Here is a 27,494-nt window from a genome sequence, read left to right on the forward strand (position 1 = left end):
CCGGTTGGTGGCACCAACCGGGACTAAAGGGGGCATTGGTACCGGTTGGTGCCATGAACCGGTACCAATGCCTTGGGTAAATAATTAGCACTTGTGAAAAATTTATTTCAATTCGTCTTCCCAGCCCGACGACCCAGCGCTGCTCCTCGTCGCCGTTGTCGTCTCCGTCGTCGCCTCTGCCCCGCGCCCGAGCCCCTGCCCGCGGACCGCCCCTGCCCCCGCCGTCGCCCTCGCCGCCCCTGCCGTCTGACGCCGTTGTCACGCCGTCCCTGCCTCCGACGCCATCGCCGCGCCACCCCTGCCCTCGACCACGTCGTCGCCGGCGCCGCGCCGCACCTGTCCCTGCCCCGCCCCTGAGCCCCTGCCCGCGGCCCGCCCCATGCGCCGGCGCCCTCGCCACCCCCGTCGTCGCCGTCGCCATCCACCCCCGCCGTCGCTATCCAGCGCCGCCCCTGGTTAATTTTTATTTGGTTAATTATGTTTTTTAATTTTTATTAATTTTTTTACATGTTTTTAGATTTTCATATATGTATGTATGTATTTTTTAGATATATGTATTTTTTATGTATGTATGTATTTTTTACATGTTTTTTGTATATGTATGTATTTTTTTAATTGTAATTAATGATGTTTTAAAGTATACATATATGCAAGTTAGATTTTAAGAAGAGTTTTATCTATATATGTTCTCTGATTTAGTACATTTTAGGTTAGTTTAATTTTTAGAAATTTTTTAAATATCTAGCTAGGAAAGGAAGAAGAAGAAAAAGAATGAGAGGAGAAAAAGGAAAATAAGAAGAGGAAGAAAGGAGAAGAAGAGGAGAGGAAGAAGAGGAGAAATAAATAAGAAGAGGAAAAAAGAAGAAAAAGAAGAGGAGAAGAAGAAAGCAATAGAGGAGAAAGAAGAAAAAAAATAGAAATTTCTATTTTTTTCTTATTTCTCCTCTATTCCTTTCTTCTTCTCCTTTTTTCTTTTTTTTCTTCGATTGCTTCTCTTCTATTCCTTTCTTCTTTTCCTCTTTTTATTTCTTCTTTTGTCTTTTTATTTTTTATTGGGTATGTCGTTGTCGATATACCCCCTCCCGAGAACTTCAACACGAGGGGGGGAGGGTACCGATATACCCCCTCCCCGATAACATTATTTTTCCATGTATATGTATGTCGCGTCGTTGTCGATATAACCCCCTCCCGGATAACTTCGACATGAGGGGCGCACGGTCGATATATATACCCCCTATCGACCGTGATAACTTATACCACGGTAGCACCCCCCTCGGCCCTCTCGCTCGACCAAAACTATCAAGGACACCCAAACCCTAGAGAAAAAACGATGTTGGTCTCCTACCCCCTCCCGCCGCGCCCCTACCCGACAAACTCTCTCGAGGCCACCCAAATTTACCAAGTTAAAAGAGCGTTGTCGTTGAGGCCACCCCAAACCCTTGAAGCGTTGTTTCGAGGCCACCCCAAACCCTTGAAGTGTTGTCTAGGCCACCCCAAACCCTAGACAAGCATAGTCGAGGACACTAACATGATTCCTTATTGTGATTAGCTAGCTAGTTCTATGTTTGCCACTAATATATATCCATCTGTACCATGTTTGAATAATAATTGACATGTTGTAAATATTTGCAGAAACTATGGAGCACTCCCGAGATGAAGCAACAGAAGCAATGTTGGGGGAGATAATTGCACAAGGAAGTGATGTCGTTGCATCGTTTCTCAACGACACCGATGGTCAGGAAGGACTGGGTGAAGAAGAGGGCTATGTTCATGATGGCTCCGTTGACCCATTAATGCCGGTACAAGAAGAGGGCTATGTTCATGATGGCTCCGGTGACCCAATGGAGGTACAAAAAGGAGACCGTGATGATGGCTGCGGTGACCGAACCGAGTCCGGCCAGGTATATATATATATATTAGTTAAGCCCGTACTGACTAGTTAATTGATGCAATCATTGTCTTCATATGTACACATATTAATTAACTCTCGTCTTTCTTCTTTTTTCTCTAGCCCTCCGGATCGAGCTCAACTTCGGTAAAGAAACGAGGCCCGAAGAAAAAGTTGCGCTCGAATGAAAGGTTTGAGATCACAGCAATCGCGCGCGATGGCAAGCCAGTTGAACCCATACGGACAAGGGATGCATTCCGTGCTCAGTGCGGGGTTCTTGTTAGGGACAAGATCCCGATCAGTATCTAGCAATGGTTAAAGCCAAACAAGGAAGACCCTGAGGTGCCGACGTCTTATGTCTCCGATATGCAGAAAGAAGATATTTGGACAACGCTTAAGGCAAATTTCACCGTACTGCCAGAGGAGGATCCAAAGAAGCCAGTTAAAGAGGAATTGATCAAGTTTCATGCTCTTAAGAAGATAGTAGAACTATTCAGGAGGTGGAAGAATGAGCTGAAAACGTTTGTCGACAAAGAAGAGACACCAGATTTCACCGGCCGGTTTGAGAAGATCAGAGATCAATGGCCTCCATTTATGGCCCACAAGACATCGGAAAAGAGTAAGAAGATGTCAGTGACAAACAAGATTAATGCTGCAAAGAAGAAGCATCACCATCGCACGGGGTCAGGTGGTTACCTCAAAGCCCGACCTTTGTGGGACAAGGCAGAGAATGACCTGATTGCTAAAGGGGTCGAACCAGAGACATTGAGATGGCCAGACCGTTGCCGGACTTGGTTCTTCGGGGTTGGCGGAACCTTGGACCCTGTATCAGGGAAGTGCGTTTAGACGGAAGAGCAACTGCGAATACCCGTCAGGAGGCTTCGGGAGTATATTGAGAAAGCGCAGGAAGGAAAGTTCGTTCCAGAAAGAGAGAAAGACAAGCTCACAATGACCCTCGGGAATCCTGAGCACCCTGGACGGACACGAGGCATGCCAGGCTCCCTTCCGTGGAAGGCTGGGTTTCCGGACGCAGGGGGTTACAAAACCCAGGAGAGGAGGAAGAAAGTGGAGCATAGCCAACTACAGGCGCTGCACGAAAGGGTACAAGGGCTAGAGGAACGAGAAGCAGATCGCAGCAAATGACCTGCCAAAGCTTCCCCTGAAGCTACCCCGCCATCTTAGCAGAGAAGCAGTGTGGCTTCCACCGAGCAGACTCAGCAGCTGGAGCTTGTCTTCACGGGCTACCCCGTGGATGCTATCACAGAGTCTCAACATTGCCACCTTATGACGCGATGGATGACATTGAAAGTCAAGGCAGCTGTTGGCTCTGTTATACCTAATGAACCTGGCTCAACCTACCACGGCCAGCCGATTCCGGAAGGATATGCTAGGGTGATGGTGGATTAAATAACGGACGGATTTGAGGACCTTGAGCTTGACCACCCTACGGGTGAAGGGAAGATTCGGCTGGGTTCTTCTCTGAAGACTCCATGCCTATGGCGGAAGGAGCTCATCAACCTTCCGAACTGGACGCCTCCGCCTCTTCCTCCTCCGGCGAGTCAGGGCACTCTGCCTCCTCCTCCGCCTCCTCCGGCGAGTGATCAGGGCACTCAGCCTCCTTCTTCGGTGTGTGGCGGCACTCCGCCTCCTTCTCCGCCTGCGCCGGCGCGCCCGAGCAGCCAGCTGCCTCCTCCTTCTCCGCCTCGTCAACAAGGGTGGAAGAGACCCACCGCCGCTCTGGCTCCTCCGGTGCATCGTCCTTCTCCTCCGCCTCGTAAGAAACAAAAGACAGCCGCAGCAGCTCCGTCTGCTCTGGCGTCTAGCAGTACAGCCAGAGGCAGGCAATACAGATACGGTCCTTCCCTCAAGACTCCAGAGAAGTTACCATACGAGAGGAGCCAGGAGGAAAACGCAAAGATCGTGCAAGCCGAAGTGACCAACTTCTTTGAAGGGGTCAAAGCAAAGAAAAATCCACCTCCGGAGGAGAAGATAGATCCGGTAAAAGCAAAGCGTACTCTGGCTGCCCTGACGAAACCACCAAAGTCTCTGGTGAAAGACAACTATGAGCGCATTCTTACAAAGTCATTTATCGAAGCGCAGCGGTCGGGAAGTACTGTCAGTGCTCAAAGGTTAGCAGAACGACGTGCTGGGAAAAAAGTGGCCCAGCTCAGCGAACAAGCGAACCAATCGTTGCCCCCGCTCCAGGTGTCTAGCGTCGTCGCGAATCATCCGGGCGGGATGGTGCCCGGTTATAACGATCTTGGAGATTACCTGCCCGATGATGCACATTTATACATGTATGGGAAGCCTCTCGTCAAAGATGAAAAATCTCTAACAACGATGATGTGAAGATTCCATGATTGGTATATGAAAACCTGCAGAGAGTCTGAGGGGAGGAATATTTTGACGCTCAGAGTTAAAGAGGAGCATGACCTCATTGGAATTGATCTGTTGAATGTTCCATTTGAGGAGTTCTTCGAGTTTTTCAATCTAAAGGCCATTGATAAGTTAATGATCACTTGTTACTGCCTGTATGTAGTACTACTTCTGTCATTAAGTCTCTATATATATGTCAGCTCTTTCATTGCATGTATTTTTAATTATTCTCAGTATATTATGCAGATTGAAGATCGCCGAATTGAAGAAAAGACAAATCAGTGATATTGGGTTCATTAACACAAATCTCATAGATGCATATATGGTTAAATTTCATATATGGTTAAATTTCAGGCCAAAGATACCGAGGCCAAGCTGCTACAATCATTTATGTTAAATCAAAACAAAGCTATAATACTCTTCCCTTACAACTTCGAGTGAGTGTTACTGTCTTGTGCATATTAGGTTTCCCTTATTAGTCGAGGTTATAGTAATGTAATTGATGAGTTATGCGTGTGTGCACAGCTTCCACTATATTCTCCTAGAGATTAAGCTTGAGCAGGGACTAGTAACCGTCTTAGACTCGAGACGAAAAGATCCCAAGAAGTACGCGGACATGACTGAAATTCTAGAGAAGTTAAATCGATCATTATCGCACCATATCGACAACTTCAATTTGTTCATTTCCTGATATCAAGTAATTGTTTTCTTTGTCTGGCAGTGTTTGGAGTAAATTCACCTCAAAAACTCCGGGACTGCCGAAGAAGCTACAATTTAGACACCCAAAAGTAAGTACTATAGTAGCATATATGTTCCACGCATCTCCTAGTGATTCAAGCGCTAGTTTCATCAATTCCATTTAGCATGCTTGCTAATTATCAATTTGATTGACCTCTATTTCTTGTAAAGTGGTTGTGGCAGGAAGAAGGGACTAATTACTGTGGATACTACATTTGTGAGTCCATCCGCCACACGACCTATGAGCGGGGCTACTCCGAGAAACAATATGAAGTACGTAAATAATTATATTCACAATTTTATTTTATTACCATCATTTGTGTTCAGTTTCATTTATTCATATATATGTATTGACCCCCTTCTTCAAATTAGATATTTCGGATGCGGGATGAACTCCTAGCACCAGATCGTATGCGAGCAATTCAAGAAGAATTGGCGGCATTCTTTCTTGACCACGTGATCGCTAAAGACGGAGAATACTATGTGGACCCTGATGCGTTCAATTTTTATTAGGAGATTATATTGTAAAAGATACTTATATTGTATATATGTAGCCAGTAGCGTCGGATAGATATACGAGAACTTGCTGTTCGACCAATCTCTCAGAGAAGGAAAGGTGGTCGATATCACCTCTCTTTGTATGCATATGTTCATGACGATCTTCTGTTTCCTTCATTTGCTTAACTAGCTAGCGTGTCTAGTCCTCTCTATACGTATAGTACGTAGCGTTGACCAAGCACGGAGATAAAAATGGACACTTCTCTCAATTAATTAGCTAGCTAACACAATATATGAAACACCTAAATTAACCCCCCAAAACCCCCAAACCCTCCCCCCTTTCAAAAACAAAAAACAAAAACCCCAACATCTGAGATGCTGACGCGTGGATGCCTATTGGTCCCGGTTGGTGCCACCAACCGGGACCAAAGGGCTTCCTGCCTGGGCTCGCCGCACCGGCCACGTGGAGGCCCATCTGTCCCGGTTTATGCAAGAACCGGGACTAAAGGTTTATGGCATTAGTACCGACACTTTTGTCCCGGTTCAAAAATCGGGACAAATGGCCCTCACGAACCGGGACAATAGGTCCTTTTTCTACTAGTGAGAGGGAGTGAAGGCAAGAGAAGAGAGATAGACTAAAGGCACAGGCGATCTTGGCCGAAACTACTAGCCCACTAAAGCAGGGAAAGTCAGTCAGATTAGAGTTAGGCTCGATGATGCCAAAGCGTTAGTGTATCGGTAATAACCATTTTTGTATATGCCTCAGAGTTTCAGACCAGCTTTCGTTGTCGAAACCCCGTGCATTACGATCGTTCCACAGGGTCACCACACATGCAGCAAAAATGACATGCCACATTCTTCCAACTCTGCCTTTGCTCCCGCGTTCCACGGGATCACTCAGAAATCGTAGCAGTTTGTCTAGCCTTCAGGCCTCATTTGGTATAGGAGGATTTCCAGCCCCAAAGAGGAGAGGGATTTTAGAGGATTGGATGAATCCCTCTCTTCCATCCAATCCTCTCAAATCCCCTTGAATCCTTAATCCCTCTCCAACTACAATATGCAGAGGATTGGGAAGTCTGTTTCCTCCCGTCTCATGTTGGAGGAGCTAATGCGAAGGGCGGCGACGAAGGAACTGCGAGGCATCCAGTTCCACGAGGGGCTACGCGAGGCTGGTGAGCCGCGTGGGTTGGGAGGATTTGACGGGGATTGAAGTGGTTTGACTCATTTAATCCCTGCGAATCAAATGGGCCGATGGGGTTTTCTGGGGATTCTGGGCCCTGCGGGGATAATCCTCTGTAATCCTCTCCAAACCTCTTCTATCAAACGAGGCCTCAGGGGGAGACTAAATACCAGGGACAACATGGTTAAGAAAAGCTGGACCGTCATTGCCCTCACATGCCGACTGCGACCTATGCCTAGCCGTGGAGTCCATCAGACATTCTGCTCAGATGCATTCATGCTCAAGCTGTGTGGGATTCAGTTGGGCACGCAATGGAATGTGAAGACTTTTTTTTCCTTTTTTTTGGGAAAGGGGGACTCGTTTTTTTATTAAGAAACTTGTAACTACATCAATCGAATCCTTCAACCAATCGTTTTAGTATTGTCACACGGGTGATCTGGATTCGATCCCCGGCAACGGCATATTTTGCCATATTATTTTGTTGTATTTTGTCAATTAATTGATCGAAGTAATACGAGCAGCTTCCAACTGTCATAGAGGCGTAAACCAACCTCTTGCCAACAGTTAATCAAAGCAATGCACACATATAGTCACAGCCAGAGGCAACAGTAAGACAACCTTTCACGGCTTTGCAACTCCACCTCTCTTTTTTCCCATTGCCGGTTGATCAAAGTTTCTGGCAGTCACAAAGGAAACAGCAAGCCAACCCTTTGCCACTTGATGAAGGAAACTAGTTACAACCAGAGGCAGCGGTAAGCCAACTCGTTTGTGCTATCAAAAAAATATGTATTGTTTGGTGATACCGACAAGAAACACATGAAATTTTCTATAATCCGAACCAGCCACATTGGTAACCGTATATACCTACCGCTCGACACTATGACATTGGGTACAAGGCCCTAGGACCTCGAACTGAACATTGGTGGGAACTCTCCCCACGATGTACTGACCCGCAATCTCCACTCCTCTACGAGCTCCCGCAAGATCTTTCTTGCTCATTGACAAACATAGGCCATTCTTTGTTGAGGCGGGGCATCTGCCAACAGTACCCCACCTCCTATCATAGCCGTAGGTCAAGTCCAACGTCAGACGCTCGAGGGAAGCTGTACTCTCAAGGATGTGGATCGTGAGCTCGACCAGGCTCCGGGATGGACAGAACCATGTGATCAGCACCTTCCTGAGATGGTCGTGTCGGTACTCTAGCTTTCGTTTAGTATACACATCATCCTCTCCAGAAATGAGATCGGGTGTAGTTGCATCCTGCTCTACCTGCATGTAGTGCCATTGTTGTAATAAAAAAAGTGTAACACACTATTTGTCGTGGATAGCTTTGAGTGTTATGAATATTGACTTACCGGTAGGATGAAAGAATCCAGGACCGGAGAAGCATCAAGAAAAGAAACCAAAGAAAATATGTCATGGCTTGGAGGGAAGGGCATTGTTGCTGGATGGAGTTCGATTTCCAGGTTCTTGAGGTAGGGGAACTTGGAGGGCTGCATTGGAAATGAGATGTTGACAATCTGAATAAGGACGAACCCCATTATTAATTAAAATGGGCTGTATATATAATCACACACATTTAATGTACATTGTATACTTAAACATATCTATATGGTTTGGTCATTAAGATGTTAAAATCAGAAACATATACCTGTCGTGATTGCAGGATAAGACTCTCAACATTAGGTATGATGGATGGAAGTCTGGCACGAGCATCAGAGAAAAAAATGCTCGACAAATCTACATTCTTAAGTTGAGAAGAATTTCTCAAACAAATTTCTTTCAGGATCCCAATCTCATCAGAGCGAAAGGAGCAAAGTTTTGGGGCATCGATCTGTACTGACTGTAGCCCTGTGCAATGTATCAAACTAAGGTATTTGAGTTGCTGCAACGTGAAAGCTATTCGCAAGCATACTATCCCCCTACAAAAGTACATGTCCAACTTCTCTAGGACAGGAGATTTTGAGAGCAAGAACCGTAACCCTTCCTCTGTAACCCGGACAGAAAACAAATGTAAACATGTCAATCTTCTCAAGATACCAAGTGACGACGTGGGAGTAAAAGCACAGCCGTGGAGGTGGAGAGACTTGATTGAACTTGCAGCTGCCTCATCAGACAAGACGGCACACGGGAAGTTGTATTCTTTCTTGATTTGTAAAGGTATTGACAAGTCAAGTTTTTTTATCCCAGACTTGACGGTGATTTGGAGCCACCTGTTGAGGCTGGAGGCTTTGATGTGGCCATAAGAGCCATGTACAAGTCTAAGTTTAAGTGTCTCCACCTTAACCCTATTGTTGTGATGGTTTTCAAGAATTTGGTCAACTTTTTTTATGATATAGGTTTTTTGTTCTTCAACTGTCTTATCAGCCAATCCAAGCGTATGTTCGTTGAGTTTAAGGTGGGAATAGCATCTCCAGGCATGTAGAAGTCCACGAGACACGCATGCAGCACGAGCTGCGTCTTGCACTGTCAAGAGGGAGTGTATATAATGTAGAATTTCCTGCAAAATCGAGGTTGACAAGTTCAACAGTTAGATTGTAGCTAGCAGCTAACTTTAGCTAGTACGTAGTTGAGATATAAACAACAAAATCATATTTATACAACAAAATCATATTTATATAGCTTGCTAATTTGTGCATGTAGTTGACAGTTCATGGACACTGCTAAATAAGTCCTTGATCTAATATGGGAACGAGGGAGTACATGTATAACCATTGTTGCGATTCACGATGAATGGTTCTTATGGAAACAAGCATGGTTACAGTTTACTTGACATCACATTGAGATCTTATATTAGCACAAAAAGCAAGCAAAATTCCTAGGTCTAGATGCACCATATATTCATGTGATATCAGTTTTTCTCGGGATCCGGTTGCCAGCAAGAATGTATACCTCTGGTAGTTGCTCAAAAACAGGTCCTGGTCTCATATTTCGGGCACCTTGTTGTTGGCGAGATGCACTATGTGTTTCAGCCAACAAAGTCTCCGGTAAACTATCTGCAATAATACCCAGGAGCTTGTAAGCAAGTAGCGTCACTTTTCCTTATGCAACTCAGACTTCGCGATAAAGAATTATGAATTCCCATGAACGGGAGCTACACTTGAACAAGGAAAGATAGGGGAAAAGAAACTTGGTGCGCCAAAACCTGAAGGTTCAAAATAGCCAGCCAGGATAGCAGGGATGAATTTTGGATTTCAAGAGCTGAACCTTCAAAAAAACAAGGAATTTTCGCCTGGAGCAGAAGAACCGAGATGGGTTGGAGAGTGCGGAGACATACTTGCAGTTGCAGAGAGTGTGGTGCAGTCGTCTTCACGGGTTGCCGTCGACGCAGACCAAGAAGGCCCTGCAGGTGGGAGGTGCCGACGAGAAGGGGAGTTGGACATCGTCGCGATCTATAGCGTGAGAGCCTGGGAAGTTCGGCTATATATATGCCAATGTTTTGGCCGTCTCTGGTGGCGGTTCCGTTTCCTGATCGAGCTCCAACACGGACCTGTTTATACATATTGAGTTCTAACAACGTAACTTATTGATGTAATCTTCTATCTTTTCTAATTTAAATATCATCGAAAGTCGTTGTAGTATAGTGGTAAGTATTCCCGCCTGTCACGGGTTTGATCCCCGGCAACGGCGCCTACCTTTTTTTTTTTTGCCGCGCTGCACTTCTACAGCAATCGCGCCAGCATTTCATCCACCCTTTGGCCCAGCATTTTCATCCACCTCTTGTTCTTTTACTCTTGACTTGCAAACTTAGTTTTCAGTCGACATCCTCATAATATTCCAACTTCCGCATCCACTTTAGTTTTGGACCCCTACTAACTTGTAGGCGAGTGATCCGGGTTCGATCCCCGGCAACCACGTCCCTTCCTTTTGTTGCTCCTTCGCACTTCATTTTTTTCTCTGTAAAATTGTGCTGTATCTATACTGCGTCATCAAGACCTCGAACCGGAGCTCTACAAGATGGCTGCCAGAAAGAACCTCTCTGCCAAAGATGGGATGATGACTGAGAGGTGGAATGAGCGGCCTACAATTTCGTCGACGGATCAAACAAAATCGAAGATTAAGGATCCTAGATTGCAGAAGGTATGGTCTGTCACGCGAGTGACCAGCAACAGCGATTTTATTTGGTTGCCTCACTTTGTATCTTGTTCGCCAGTCAATCAGTCAAAAAAATATATATATATCAGTCAGAACTCACACAAATTGCATCATGCATGGCAAGTACAGCAATCGGGCAAAGGCTCAAGCTGACACGAAAACCGAGCAGCATCCTCATCCACCTAAGCCAAAACATGGTAATTAGCATCCGAGATCATACCAAACTCTGCTCTATCTATACCCCGTCATTACCACTTGCAGCGGGAGAAATATAGGAGGAGGATCCAGTCCGTTCAAAATATTCAGTTGCATATCACCTTCTTATTTTTCTAAGACGGTTTGCCTGATATATGTAACCAAATTATGTTCCAATGCTACTTATTTAGGTACTTGCATGTACAGTTCGTCAATAGGTCATGGAAAGGAAATGCAACCTCTTGGCGCAATAATTTTGTGTGTACACATGTTCCCTGCCTAAGCATAAGCATCATGTTATTCACTTATAACATGTCACATATCATTTGTGCTTTCTTGTTGTAATAGTCATGTTACCGAAGATTCAGGTGCACCTGCTGTAACTGAAGTAATTTTGCTTTCTTTCTGTAACCAAATCCGTTTCCCAATGCTTACAACTGTTCAATATAACATGGTATAAAGCAACATCTTTGCACACTCGCATATGCCAGACTGGTTACTACTTAAACTAGAACTTAATTATTTCATGTATCCGCAAGTTGATCACACTTGTCTTTTGAAACTCTTCACACATGAGAGCAAGAGCCGCAATCCTTCCTCCGTAATGTCGGACATGAGAAACTTGCTAATCTTCTCAAGAGACCAAGTTTCTACGCGGGATGAAGAGGGCAACATGAGAGGCTGACTAAATTGAAGTTTCAGCTGCCTCATGAGACAAACTGAGCATATACCTATGTTGATCTCGCTTCCCAAGTTTAGATAATGTTAGTGTTTTCGCCAGAAACAGGGGTGGTTCCCATCTTCGTTTCTCGTTTCATGTCTCTAATCTGGACGGATATGACTTTTACCATTAATCCTATACTTGCCAAGATTAAACTTGATAATAAATAGCTTTGTCATCCTACTAACAACAAAGTCATTGTAGTATAAGTGGTAAGTATTCCCAACTAACCCGGGCTCGATCCCTGACAATGTTTTTTTTTTTTGCCTTCTTTTGTTGCACTTGATAAAAGCTATGCATCAGCTAATAAAGGCAAAAATATACCAATCCAAGATGAAGATTTGAAGAGTTCAAAGTTTTATTTTGATGGAAATACCATGAACGAATAACATATGTTCCATTCATGCTATAGAAAAAATGTGTTGTTCACTAGTGCCAAAATCAGACATGTGACATAAATGGAATTATTCCAATCTAAAAACGAACTATATTGATAAGTAGTATCTACTGGTCACTAAAATGGCATACGTTACAGGGCTCCAGAACCTCGAATAGAACAGTCGATGGAACTCTCCCCGCAATGTACCTACGCGCAGCTTCCACGGCTTTACGAGCTCCTGCAAGATCCGTATCGCTCAAAGGAGAGCAGTGGCTAGTCTTGGTTGAGGAGGGGCATTTGCTGGTGGTACCCAACCTCGTATTGTAGCCATATGTCGTGTCCAGCGTCAGACGCTCGAGTGAAGGTGCACTCTCAATAATGTGGCTCGTGAGCTCCACCAGGTTCTTGGATGCACAAAAGCCCATGATGGTCACCTGCCTGAGTTGGTCATACCGACGCTCCTGCTTCCGCCTCACATACTCATCGTCGTCATCTCCGACATCGAGATCGGACGTAAGGGCACACTGCCCTAACTACAAATGCATACATATGTAAAATCAATATTCATCATTAGCGTCATTGGTCTGATAAACAAGTGTAACCCACTAATTGGTGGATAGCTCCAAGAGATGTGGACAGTGACTTACGCGCAAGATAAACGAATCCATGACAGGGGAAGCATCAAGAAAAGAAACCAAACAGAAGACATCATAGCTTGTGTGGAAGGCCGACATTGATCGGACGAGTCTGATTTGCAACTTCTTGAGGTGGTGGACCTTGGATGGTATGATTGGCATGTTGTCATCCTAAGGAATGACAAACCCAAAGATCAATCATGCGTTTCTTTCAACATAAAAATGTTGCATACATTTCACTATTCACTATATAATTAATTAAATAGCAAATCCGATATGATTATTATGATGTTAAAACCAACTAATACCTCAACAGGAGAGCATAGGGTAAGGGTCTCGACATTGTTTGCAATGGATGGAAGCCAGACATGAGCATTAGAGAGAAGAATCCACGAAAAAGTTACATTCTTAAGTTGAGAAGAATTTTGTAGAGAGGTCTCGCTACCACCACCAACAGCACCAAAATGAAAGGTGCAGAGATTTGGAGCGTCCAGCTCAAGCACCTTTAACGTACTGCAAAGAATAATACTGAGGATATTGAGTTGTTTCAATGTTGAAGGTATTTGCAAGCAAATAATCCCAGTGCACTGGTAGAGGTACAATTGCTCTAGGACAGATGATGTCGACAGCAAATGTCCTAATCCTTCCCCAGTAGTATGGACACAAATCAAATTTATACTCGTCAATCTTCTCAAGAGGCCAATTGTCGACATGGGATAAAAATTGCAACCATAGAGGCGAAGATATTGGATTGTACTTGCAGCTGCCTTGTCCACCATCGACCCGGGCATAGAAAAGTCAAGTTCTTTAATCCCAGACTTAACTGTGATTTGGAGCCACCTGTCCAGGCAGGAAGGCCTTGATGTTCCTGCAGGAAGGGGGACTTCAAGTTGAAGTGTCTCCACCAGAACCCCATTGTTGTGATGATTTTCGAGAATTTGGCCAACCCTCTCGTTGAAATAGGTTTCCATTTCCTCAAATTTCTTGCCAGTCAACCCAAGTGTATGGTGGTTGAGTACGAGCTTGGAATAACATCTCCAGGCACATAGAAACCCACGAGACACGCAGGCAACACGAGCAGCGTCTCGCACTGGCAAGAGGGATTGTATATGGTGTAGGATGTCCTGCAAAAGCAGGGACGATAGAATAACTTTTGACGGTCAGATGGTAGCTAGTAGGTGACGGCAATAGACAACAATAATCATATATATATGTGATGTCCAAAATATATATAGACAGCAACACATACCTCTGGGAGTTCCTCACAGAAAAATTCTCGTTTTAGTTTTTGGGCTCCTTGAAGAAGAATATCGCCTTGTGATCCACTACCTGCAATGTAGGGGATGCAACTATGATTTTGCGAGAGAGAAGTATGTATATGAATTCGCAATGCATTAGATCGCTGCAATTCAGCGGGGCTTGTAAGTATGTTAATGTCAGTAGGATCACTTCAGCTTTTTTTTTAAAGGAGGAGGACCCCTGGCTGTCGTGGTACTAAGACTGACAGTAGAATAGGGGGTAGGTATGTAGAGGTAAGATCCTAGCTATGGAGTAGTTGTATACGCAAGGGTTTTACGAGTTCAGGCCCTTCTCGGAGGAAGTAACAGCCCTACGTCTCGGAGCCCGGAGGCGGACTGGATTATATGCGTATGAGTTACATGGGTGTGAACATTTCTGCCTGTGGAGGGGGGTGACTTATATAGAGTGCGCCAGGACCCCAGCCAGCCCACGTAGCGGAGGGTTCAATGTACATAAAGCCTGGCGTTACTGGTAACGCCCTACACAAAGTGCTATCATGGCCATAAAGACTACTTAATAACAGACCGTTTGGATACAGAATGACCCTAGATCTCCTGGTGGTCGAGTGAGCCTTCATGGTCGAGTGTCTTCGAGTCCGTCGAGTGGAATCCTTCCAGGTCGACTGAAAGGCAGTTTCTTCTAGAGATGTCCTTGGGGAGGGTACCTTGGACAGGTCCATGACCCTACCCTAGGTACATGGCTTCATCACCGGCCTCTGCATTAGGGCGATGCATACGGCCACTTTATTAGTTATTCTCACAAGACCTTACAAAGTCATACAACAGTAAGACTAAAACCACCGTCTAAGCAACAACGGTCGCTACTCCTATCCAATTGATGAAGGGGCGCTGATAGTCTGGGCCTAATACCAAACAGACATCGCAGCCAAACCTAAACATATAAGACCTGAGGTCCCAACCAGGACGCCTGCCGGGTATGGGGCACCTACCAGTCCGGCGCACTCCTCAACCAGGACGCCTGCCGGGTATGATGCCGCCGCAGCCACCAGCTGTCACCAATCCATCTTCAGTGTTGTACTGCTGCACCACCTTGCCCGACCTCTCTGCCATCGACGCCACCACGATGCCTGATGACGTCACCCTCCTGCGCGAGTCCCTCGCCATACATCGGGCGTCGAATCTCCACTGCGCCATGCCGCCGAGAAACATCACCATTAATGTGCAAGATGAAACATCGCTCCACCAACTACACCTCCAAGAATGACGCCACAAGAGGGAAACAACACAATAATGACGACGTCATCTGATCTACTGATCTAGGGTTTCCCCCAGAGGTAGCAGATAGTGGCCTGGAACTTCTCAACAGCGATGCCTTCAACAAGGGAACGACACCAATAGTGCAGCCATCGCCGGCCTCGGCAGCAGCAGTGAGCAGGTCTTCACCCAGATCTGTTCCAATGGCCTCCATCAAGCGTCTTGCGCATGGATCGTCCACCACTGCGGCCGTCGTGTCGCCCGTCGCGAGACCACAACCGCTGACACATCCTCTGCTATCCGGGGCCGCCGTCCCGGGATCCAGCCCTCGCTGGCCGCCGGAACGAAGCCACCGAGGCCCATCGAGGGTGGCCAACGGGGACGGAGAAGCTAGATCCGGCCAAGCGCGGCCATGATCCGGCCTATCCCGTGCTGAAGCCACTCTGTGGCCCTGCATCTCGCCCGCGCCCGAGGCAACGCAGGCAGCGCATGCGCGCACAACACCGTGGAGAGGGGAAACGCCCCGCCGCCACCTTCCCTGGGGCGCGCGCGGACTTCACCGGCAGCCCCTCCAGCGGCGGCGAAGCGAGGGAGGGGGCGAGGGGGACCTGGCGGCGGAGGCGCTAGGGTTCCCCCGTGTCGCCCAGGGGCGACGCGGGGGTGTGATGGGGCAGAACAGATTAGCAGCAGTAGATGGGCTTTACCGAAAAAGGGTTTCCCCCCGCTTTGTATTACAAAGCAACAACATCGATACAACCAACGATAGGTGCTGGGGCGGAAGCAGCACGGGCACGCCCAAAAGAAAAGAAAGAGAAAACACAAAAGGAAAAAAAATGCTGACAAAGGCGGATCAACGAAAACGAAGATGACTCGCAACTGCTGCGCCCGCCGGAGAATTCCACCACGCTCCTAGCACCACTAAACGCCGCATACCAAGTAACACCTTCAAGAAGGAACGCGACGACAACGACGCTGCTACCGGACATGGCCTATGGTTTCCCCCGGTACGCGAAGGGCCGTGAGAGGGAAGGGGGATATCCGACGCCCTTCAGGAAGGCACGGCGGCGCCCACGGGCGTCACCGCGTCGGTGCCGAATAAGCCGACAAGGATTTCTCCCAACCTCCAACCAACCACGAACCCAGACGATCCATCGCGCTCCACCATACTTGCCGTCCACCAATATGCGCCACCACGGACTCGCAGTCACCATCGCCGTTTCACCGTGACAAGCGAAGCGAGACCGGCGGGATCGAGAGGAACTAGCCGGAAACGAGGAGCAGCAGGGTCAGCGGCCACGTGGGAAGGGACAACCTCCACCACCCTCGGCGGTGACCAACCGGATGTAGCTCAGGAGCAAACCAGGCACCCCTGCCCGGCCGAGCCCGAAGCGGGCTCGTGAAGCTCCCGTCGCTGCGCTGCAGTACACGCACCACCGTCTCCGCCACCCCCAGCCCAAGCCACACCTCCGTCCGCCGGAGATGACGCCTGAAAGCACACGCCAGGCCCACTGAGGGAGTCCCGGACTAGGGGGTGTCCGGATAGCCGAACTATCATCATCGGCCGGACTCCAAGACTATGAAGATACAAGATTGAAGACTTTGTCCCGTGTCCAGATGGGACTTTCCTTGGCGTGGAAGGCAAGCTTGGCAATACGGATATGTAGATCTCCTACGTTTGTAACCGACTCTGTGTAACCCTAGCCCTCTCCGGTGTCTATATAAACCGGATGGCCTTAGTCCACAGGACGAACGACAATCATACCATAGGCTAGCTTCTAGGGTTTAGCCTCCTTGATCTCGTGGTAGATCTACTCTTGTAACCCACATCATCAATATTAATCAAGCAGGACGTAGGGTTTTACCTCCATCAAGAGGGCCTGAACCTGGGTAAAAACATCGTGTCCCTTGTCTCCTGTTACCATCCGCCTAGACGCACAGTTTGGGACCCCCTACCCGAGATCCGCCAGTTTTGACACCGACATTGGTGCTTTCATTGAGAGTTCCTCTGTGCCGTCGCGATCAGGAAGGATGCCTTCTCCCGTCTTTAAAGACGGCACCGTCGTCAAGAGAGCTTTGGACGCCGGCCAAACTGTCCGGCTAGGTGGTTTTTGAAGGAAATATGCCCTAGAGGCAATAATAAAGTTATTATTTATTTCCTCATATCATGATAAATGTTTATTATTCATGCTAGAATTGTATTAACCGAAAACATGATACATGTGTGAATACATAGACAAACATATAGTCACTAGTATGCCTCTACTTGACTAGCTCATTAATCAAAGATGGTTATGTTTCCTAACCATAAACATGTGTTATCATTTGATTAATGGGATCACATCATTAGGAGAATGATGTGATTGACATGACCCATTCCGTTAGCCTAGCACTTGATCGTTTAGTATATTGCTATTGCTTTCTTCATGACTTATACATGTTCCTGTAACTATGAGAATTATGCAACTCCCGTTTACCGGAGGAACACTTTGGGTACTACCAAACGTCACAACGTAACTGGGTGATTATAAAGGAGTACTACAGGTGTCTCCGAAGGTACATGTTGAGTTGGCATATTTCAAGATTAGGTTTTGTCACTCCGATTGTCGGAGAGGTATCTCTGGGCCCTCTCGGTAATGCACATCATTATAAGCCTGCAAGCAATGTGACCAAATGAGTTGGTTACGGGATGATGCATTACGAAACGAGTAAAGAGACTTGCCGGTAATGATATTGAACTAGGTATTGTATACCGACGATCAAATCTCGGGCAAGTAACATACCGATGACAAAGGGAACAACGTATGTTGTTATGCGGTTTGACCGATAAAGATCTTCGTAGAATATGTAGGAACCAATATGGGCATCCAGGTTCCGCTATTGGTTATTGACCGAGAATAGTTCTAGGTCATGTCTACATAGTTCTCGAACCCGTAGGGTCCGCACACTTAACGTTACGATGATAGTTTTATTATGAGTTTATAAGTTTTGATGTACCGAAGTTTGTTCGGAGTCCTGGATGTGATCACGGACATGATGAGGAGTCTCGAAATGATCGAGACATAAAGATTGATATATTGGAAGCCTATGTTTGGACATCGGAAAGGTTCCGGGTGAAATCGGGATTTTACCGGAACACCGGGGGGTTACCGGAACCCTCCCGGGGGTTAATGGGCCTTAGTGGGCCATGAGGGAGAAGAGGAAGGGCCGGCCAGGGCAGGCCGCACGCCCCCTCCCCCCTAGTCCGAATAGGACAAGGAAGGGCGGGCGGCGCCCCCCTTTCCTCTTCCCCTCCCCCCTTTCCTTCTCCACCAAGGCAAGAGGGGGGGGTCCTACTCCCGGTGGAAGTAGGACTCCTCCAGGCGCACCCCAAGGGGGCCGGCCGCACCTCCCCCTCCCTCCTTTATATACGGGGGCAGGGGGGCACCCCAGAACACACAAGTTGATCTACGGATCGTTCCTTAGCCGTGTGCGGTGCCCCCCTCCACCATATTCCACCTCGGTCATATCGTCGCGGAGTTTAGGCGAAGCCCTGCGCTGGTAGAACATCATCATCGTCACCACGCCGTCGTGCTGACGAAACTCATCCCCGAAGCTTTGCTGGATCGGATCCCGGGGATCGTCATCGAGCTGAACGTGTGCTGAACTCGGAGGTGCCGTACGTTCGGTACTTGGATCGGTCGGATCGTGAAGAAGTACGACTACATCAACCGCGTTGTGATAACGCTTCCGCTTACGGTCTACGAGGGTACGTGCACAACACTCTCCCCTATCGTTGCTATGTCATCACCATGATCTTGCGTGTGCGTAGGAAATTTTTTGAAATTACTACGTTCGCCAACAGTGGCATCCGAGCCTAGGTTTTATGCGTTGATGTTATATGCACGAGTAGAGCACAATTGAGTTGTGGGCGATACAAGTCATACTGCTTACCAGCATGTCATACTTTGGTTCGGCGGTATTGTGAGATGAAGCGGCCCGGACCGACATTACGCGTACGCTTACGCGAGACTGGTTTCACCATTACGAGCACTCGTGCTTAAAGGTGGCTGGCGGGTGTCTGTCTCTCTCACTTTAGCTGAATCGAGTGTGGCTACGCCCGGTCCTTGCGAAGGTTAAAACAGCACAAACTTGACGAACTATCGTTGTGGTTTTTATGCGTAGGTAAGAACGGTTCTTGCTAAAGCCCGTAGCAGCCACGTAAAATTTGCAACAACAAAGTAGAGGACGTCTAACTTGTTTTTGCAGGGCATGTTGTGATGTGATATGGTCAAGACGTGATGCTATATTATATTGTATGAGATGATCATATTTTGTAACCGAAGTTATCGGCAACTGGCAGGAGCCATATGGTTGTCGCTTTATTGTATGAAATGCAAACGCCCTGTAATTGCTTTACTTTATCTCTAAGCGGTAGCGATAGTCGTAGAAGCAATAGATGGCGTAACGACAACGATACTACGATGAAGATAGGGGTGTCGCGCCGGTGACGATGGTGATCATGACGGTGCTTCGAAGATGGAGATCACAAGCACAAGATGATGATGGCCATATCATATCACTTATATTGATTGCATGTGATGTTTATCCTTTATGCATCTTATCTTGCTTTGATTGACGGTAGCATTTTAAGATGATCTCTCACTAATAATCAAGATGTGTTCTCCCTGAGTATGCACCATTGCGAAAGTTCTTCGTGCTGAGACACCACGTGATGATCGGGTGTGATAGGCTCTACGTTCAAATACAACGGGTGCAAAACAGTTGCACACGCGGAATACTCAGGTCATACTTGACGAGCCTAGCATATACAGATATGGCCTCGGAACACGGAGACCGAAAGGTCGAGCGTGAATCATATAGTAGATATGATCAACATAGTGATGTTCACCATTGAAACTACTCCATCTCACGTGATGATCGGACATGGTTTAGTTGATTTGGATCACGTGATCACTTAGATGACTAGAGAGATGTCTGTCTAAGTGGGAGTTCTTAAGTAATATGATTAATTGAACTTAAATTTATCATGAAACTTAGTACCTGATAGTATTTTGCTTGTCTATGTTTGTTTGTAGATAGATGGCTCGTGCTGTTGTTCCGTTGAATTTTAATGCGTTCCTTGAGAAAGAAAAGTTGAAAGATGATGGTAGCAATTACACGGACTGGGTCCGTAACATGAGGATTATCCTCATTGCTGCACAGAAAAATTACGTCCTGGAAGCACCGCTGGGTGCCAGGCCTGCTGCTGATGCAACTGACGACGTTAAGAACGTCTGGCAGAGCAAAGCTGATGACTACTCGATAGTTCAGTGTGCCATGCTTTACGGCTTAGAACCGGGTCTTCAACGACGTTTTGAACGTCGTGGAGCATATGAGAGTTCCAGGAGTTGAAGTTAATATTTCAAGCAAATGCCCGGATTGAGAGATATGAAGTCTCCAATAAGTTCTACAGCTGCAAGATGGAGGAGAATAGTTCTGTCAGTGAACACATACTCAAAATGTCTGGGTATAATAATCACTTGATTCAACTGGGAGTTAATCTTCCTGATGATAGTGTCATTGACAGAATTCTTCAATCACTGTCACCAAGCTACAAGAGCTTCGTGATGAATTATAATATGCAAGGGATGAACAAGACTATTCCCGAGCTCTTCGCGATGCTAAAAGCCACGGAGGTAGAAATCAAGAAGGAGCATCAAGTGTTGATGGTCAACAAGACCACCAGTTTCAAGAAAAAGGGCAAAGGGAAGAAGATGGGGAACTTCAAAAAGAACAGCAAGCAAATTGCTGCTCAAGAGAAGAAACCCAAGTCTGGACCTAAGCCTGAAACTGAGGGCTTTTACTGCAAGCAGACTGGACACTGGAAGCGGAACTGCCCCAAGTATTTGGCGGATAAGAAGGATGGCAAAGTGAACAAAGGTATATGTGATATACATGTTATTGATGTGTACCTTACTAATGCTCGCAGTAGCACCTGGGTATTTGATACTGGTTATGTTGCTAATATTTGCAACTCGAAACAGGGACTACGGATTAAGCGAAGATTGGCTAAGGACAAGGTGACAATGCGCGTGGGAAATGGTTCCAAAGTCGATGTGATCGCGGTCGGCACGCTACCTCTACATCTACCATCGGGATTAGTTTTAGACCTAAATAATTGTTATTTGGTGCCAGCGTTAAGCATGAACATTACATCTGGATCTTGTTTGATGCGAGACGGTTATTCATTTAAATCAGAGAATAATGGTTGTTCTATTTATATGAGTAATATCTTTTATGGTCAAGCACCCTTGAAGAGTGGTCTATTTTTATTAAATCTCGATAGTAGTGATACACATATTCATAGTGATGAAACCAAAAGATGCAGAGTTAATAATGATAGTGCGACTTATTTGTGGCACTGCCGTTTAGGTCATATCGGTGTAAAGCGCATGAAGAAACTCCATAGTGATGGGATTTTGGTTCACTTGATTGTGAATCACTTGGTACTTGCGAACTGTGCCTCATGGGCAAGATGACTAAAACGCCGTTCTCCGGAACTATGGAGCGAGCAACTGATTTGTTGGAAATCATACATACTGATGTTTGTGGTCCAATGAATGTTGAGGCTTGCGGCGGATATCATTATTTTCTCACCTTCACAGATGATTTGAGCAGATATGGGTATATCTACTTGATGAAACACAAGTCTGAAACGTTTGAAAAGTTCAAATAATTTCAGAGTGAAGTAGAAAATCATCGTAACAGGAAAATAAAATTTCTACGATCTGATCGTGGAGGAGAATATTTGAGTTACGAGTTTGGTCTACACTTGAAACAACACGGAATAGTTTCGCAACTCACGCCACCCGGAACACCACAACGAAATGGTGTGTCCGAACATCGTAATCGTACTTTACTAGATATGGTGCGATCTATGATGTCTCTTACTGATTTACCACTATCGTTTTGGGGCTATGCTTTAGAGACGGCCGCAATCACGTTAAATAGGGCACCATCAAAATCCGTTGAAACGACGCCTTATGAACTGTGGTTTGGCAAGAAACCAAAGTTGTCGTTTCTTAAAGTTTGGGGCTGCGATGCTTATGTGAAGAAACTTCAACCAGATAAGCTCGAACCCAAATCGGAGAAATGTGTCTTCATAGGATACCCAAAAGAAACTATTGGGTACACCTTCTATCACAGATCTGAGGGCAAGATTTTCGTTGCTAAAATCGGATCCTTTCTAGAGAAGGAGTTTCTCTCGAAAGAAGTGAGTGGGAGGAAAGTAGAACTTGATGAGATAACTGTATCTACTCCCTTATTGGAAAGTAGTTCATCACAAGAACCGGTTCCTGTGACAACTACACCAATTAGTGAGGAAGCTAATGATATTGATCATGAAACTTCAGATCAAGTTTCTACTGAACCTCGTAGGTCTACCAGAATAAGATCCGCACCAGAGTGGTACGGTAATTCAATTCTGGAAGTCATGTTGCTTGACCATGATGAACCTACGAACTATGAGGAAGCGATGATGAGCCCAGATTCCGCAAAATGGCTAGAGGCCATGAAATCTGAGATGGGATCCATGTATGAAAACAAAGTATGGACTTTGGTTGACTTGCCCGATGATCGGCAAGCCATTGAGAATAAATGGATTTTTAAGAAGAAGACTGATGCTGATGGTAATATAACTGTCTATAAAGCTCGACTTGTTGCGAAAGGTTTTCGACAAGTTCAAGGGGTTGACTACGATGAGACTTTCTCACCCGTAGTGATGCTTAAGTCTGTCCGAATCATGTTAGGTATTGCTGCATTTCATAATTATGAAATTTGGCAAATGGATGTCAAAACTGCATTCTTGAATGGATTTCTAGAAGAAGTTGTATATGATGCAGCCAGAAGGTTTTGTAGATCCAAAAGGTGCTAACAAAGTGTGCAAGCTCCAACATTCCATTTATGGACTGGTGCAAGCATCTCGGAGTTGGAATAAACTCTTTGATAGTGTGATCAAAGCATAAGGTTTTATACAGACTTTTGGAGAAGCCTGTATTTACAAGAAAGTGAGTGGGAGCTCTGTAGCATTTCTGATATTATATGTAGATGACATATTATTAATTGGAAATGATATAGAATTTCTGGATAGCATAAAGGGATACTTGAATAAAAGTTTCTCAATGAAAGACCTCGGTGAAGCTGCTTACATATTGGGCATCAAGATCTATAGAGATAGATCAAGACGCTTAATAGGACTTTCACAAAGCACATACCTTGATAAAATTTTGAAAAAGTTCAAAATGGATCAGGCAAAGAAAGGGTTCTTGCCCGTACTACAATGTGTGAAGTTGAGTCAAACTCAATGCCCGACCACAGCAGAAGATAGAGAGAAAAGGAAAGATGTTCCCTATGCTTCAGCCATAGGCTCTATCATGTATGCAATGATGTGTACCAGACCTGACGTATGCTTAGCAATAAGCTTGACAGGAAGGTACCAAAGTAATCCAGGAGTGGATCACTGGACAGCGGTCAAGAACATCCTGAAATACCTGAAAAGGACTAAAGATATGTTTCTCGTATATGGAGGTGACAAAGAGCTAGTCGTAAATGGTTACGTCGATGCAAGCTTTGAGACTGATCCGGACGATTCTAAATCGCAAACCGGATACGTGTTTTTATTAAACGGTGGAGCTGTAAGTTGGTGCAGTTCTAAACAAAGCGTCATGGCGGGATCTACATGTGAAGCGGAGTACATAGCTGCTTCGGAAGCAGCAAATGAAGGAGTCTGGATGAAGGAGTTCATTTCCGATCTAGGTGTCATACCTAGTGCATCGGGACCAATGAAACTCTTCTGTGACAATACTGGTGCAATTGCCTTGGCAAAGGAATCCAGATTTCACAAGAGAACCAAGCACATCAAGAGACGCTTCAATTCCATTCGGGACCAAGTCCAAGTGGGAGACATAGAGATTTGCAAGATACATACGGATCTGAATGTTGCAGACCCGTTGACTAAGCCACTCTCACGAGCAAAACATGATCAGCACCAAGACTCCATGGGTGTTAGAATCATTACCATGTAATCTAGATTATTGACTCTAGTGTAAGTGGGAGACTGAAGGAAATATGCCCTAGAGGCAATAATAGAGTTATTATTTATTTCCTCATATCATGATAAATGTTTATTATTCATGCTAGAATTGTATTAACCGGAAACATGATACATGTGTGAATACATAGACAAACATATAGTCACTAGTATGCCTCTACTTGACTAGCTCATTAATCAAAGATGGTTATGTTTCCTAACCATAGACATGTGTTGTCATTTGATTAATGGGATCACATCATTAGGAGAATGATGTGATTGACATGACCCATTCCGTTAGCCTAGCACTTGATCGTTTAGTATATTGCTATTGCTTTCTTCATGACTTATACATGTTCCTGTAACTACGAGAATTATGCAACTCCCGTTTACCGGAGGAACACTTTGGGTACTACCAAACGTCACAACATAACTGGGTGATTATAAAGGAGTACTACAGGTGTCTCCGAAGGTACATGTTGAGTTGGCGTATTTCGAGATTAGGTTTTGTCACTCCGATTGTCGGAGAGGTATCTCTGGGCCCTCTCGGTAATGCACATCATTATAAGCCTTGCAAGCAATGTGACCAAATGAGTTGGTTACGGGATGACGCATTACGGAACGAGTAAAGAGACTTGCCGGTAACGAGATTGAACTAGGTATTGGATACCGACGATAAAATCTCGGGCAAGTAACATACCGATGACAAAGGGAACAACGTATGTTGTTATGCGGTTTGACCGATAAAGATCTTCGTAGAATATGTAGGAACCAATATGGGCATCTAGGTTCCGCTATTGGTTATTGACCGAGAATAGTTCTAGGTCATGTCTACATAGTTCTCGAACCAGTAGGGTCCGCACGCTTAACATTACGATGACAGTTTTATTATGAGTTTATAAGTTTTGATGTACCGAAGTTTGTTCGGAGTCCCGGATGTGATCACGGACATGACGAGGAGTCTCGAAATGATTGAGACATAAAGATTGATATATTGGAAGCCTATGTTTGGACATCGAAAAGGTTCCGGGTGAAATCGGGATTTTACGGGAACACCGGGGGGTTACCGGAACCCTCCCGGGGGTTAATGGGCCTTAGTGGGCCATGAGGGAGAAGAGGAAGGGCCGGCCAGGGCAGGCCGCGCGCCCCCTCCCCCTAGTCCGAATAGGACAAGGAAGGGGGGGCGGCTCCCCCCTTTCCTCTTTCCCCTCCCCCCTTTCCTTCTCCACCAAGGCAAGAGGGGGGAGTCCTACTCCCGGTGGGAGTAGGACTCCTCCAGGCGCACCCCAAGGGGGCCAGCCGCACCTCCCCGTCCCTCCTTTATATACGGGGGCAGGGGGGCACCCCAGAACACACAAGTTGATCTACGGATCGTTCCTTAGCCGTGTGCGGTGCCCCCCTCCACCATATTCCACCTCGGTCATATCGTCGCGGAGTTTAGGCGAAGCCCTGCGCTGGTAGAACATCATCATCGTCACCACGCCGTCGTGCTGACGGAACTCATCCCCGAAGCTTTGCTGGATCGGAGCCCGGGGATCTTCATCGAGCTGAACATGTGCTGAACTCGGAGGTGCCGTACGTTCGGTGCTTCGATCGGTCGGATCGTGAAGACGTGCGACTACATCAACCGCATTGTGCTAACGCTTCCGCTTACTGTCTACGAGGGTACATGGACAACACTCTCCCCTCTCGTTGCTATGTCATCACCATGATCTTGCGTGTGCGTAGGAATTTTTTTGAAATTACTATGTTCCCCAACAGTTTTCTTATGACCGCCTGTTCGGCCACCGCTCCGACGATGACCTCTCAGGTCATCAAAAGCGATCTTCACGTCAGCCCGGAATTCGCCGAGCAGTTAGATCCGATTGAGCTCTCCTCTGTAAACGAGCTCTTGGATCGCATCGCCGCCCTGGGAGTCGCTACAGACTACGATCAGATTGGGCTTAAACCCGATTTGAGAGAGATTAACTCTCCTCAGGCCACCCACCACGTTGTCGTGGTAGAGGAACAATACGGCAACCCTTCTTCTACGTTGAAAACCAACTATGTCCGGATTCCCGATCCCTCCAAGCCGGATTCCCGCGAAGGGACGGATGCTAATCAAATACTGAACTTAGAGTCAGGCATCGGACTAGATTCGTTGGAAAGCATCCAGCAAGTCAAGCTTCCAAATCCGAAACTTCTTGGCCTTTGAGCCTCAGATCGGGCGGGGTTCCGAACTTGATTCCACCCGCCCACCCAAACATAAGCGATCTATCTCGAATACGGCAAGAGCCCGATGAAACAGTACATCATTACTGGGCCAGATTCCTCCTGGTTATGAACAGGATAAAGGACTGCTGCGAAGAAAGCGCGATTTCAATTTTCTGCAACAATTGCACGGACAAGGGAATCATGAACGCCATAAGTCGTCGCGAAGTTACACGCTTCATCGACCTAGCGACTATCGTACAAAAATACTGTGCGGTAGAGAGTGCCAGGAACACCGAAACTAGGTTTTGGGACAGTCCGGCCTTGACCACAACCCTAGTCCGAAGTAAAAGGGTGCGCCATACTCAAGCACCTGGGTTAAAAATCAAAAAGCAAAGACCCCCTAAAGGGCATGGAACCGTACTGGAGGGCTGGCTCAACGGACCCTGCAAAATCCACAGTACGGAGGGCGCCACTCCAACACACAGCCTTCGAGCATGTTGGATACTACGGCAGGTGGCCAAAAGTGGCAAAGGCTTTTTAGCCCCGGGCAAACAGCCCAGCAGTACCGGTACGGTATTAACAGTCTTCGAGACTTCCGCATCAAATAACATGCGAAAACGAACAATCCGCGGCCTCGCCGAAGTCTACCAAGTAGCAACAACAAATCCATGGAGTGACACGGCTATCACCTTCAACGCCAGCGACGAACCTAAATTCCGAACAGCTAGAGCACCAGCCGCATTGGTCCTCAGTCTGATAGTGGACGGCTTTCGCCTTACCAAGGTACTCATGGATGGTGGCAGCGGATTAAACCTCATCTACGAGGAAACCCTTCAAAAAATGGATATTGACTGGAGCCGCATCGAGCGAAGCCGCACAACCTTCAGAGGGATAATCCCTAGTCGAGAAGTACGCTGCGCAGGAAAAATCACACTAGATGTAGTGTTCGGCTCACCGGACAATTACAGGTCCGAGGAGGTCATGTTCCAAGTGGCCCCATTCGGCAGCGGATATCA

The 27,494-nt window shown here is 46.4% G+C and overlaps 1 protein-coding gene across 1 annotated transcript; it reads right to left on the reverse strand.

The window, feature by feature from the left end:
* Positions 1–7,477: 7,477 nt before the first annotated feature.
* Positions 7,478–10,063, reverse strand: LOC123098058 (uncharacterized). Its single transcript, XM_044519936.1, has 5 exons — positions 9,958–10,063; positions 9,573–9,676; positions 8,332–9,180; positions 8,036–8,200; positions 7,478–7,949 (listed from the first exon to the last, which is right to left on the reverse strand). Exons 1-5 carry the CDS (start codon positions 10,061–10,063, stop codon positions 7,545–7,547), a joined length of 1,629 nt encoding a protein of 542 aa, XP_044375871.1. The 3' UTR covers positions 7,478–7,544.
* Positions 10,064–27,494: the final 17,431 nt, after the last annotated feature.

Source organism: Triticum aestivum, chromosome 1B (assembly GCF_018294505.1).
Source record: "Triticum aestivum cultivar Chinese Spring chromosome 1B, IWGSC CS RefSeq v2.1, whole genome shotgun sequence".
NCBI classification, from domain to species: Eukaryota; Viridiplantae; Streptophyta; class Magnoliopsida; order Poales; family Poaceae; genus Triticum; species Triticum aestivum.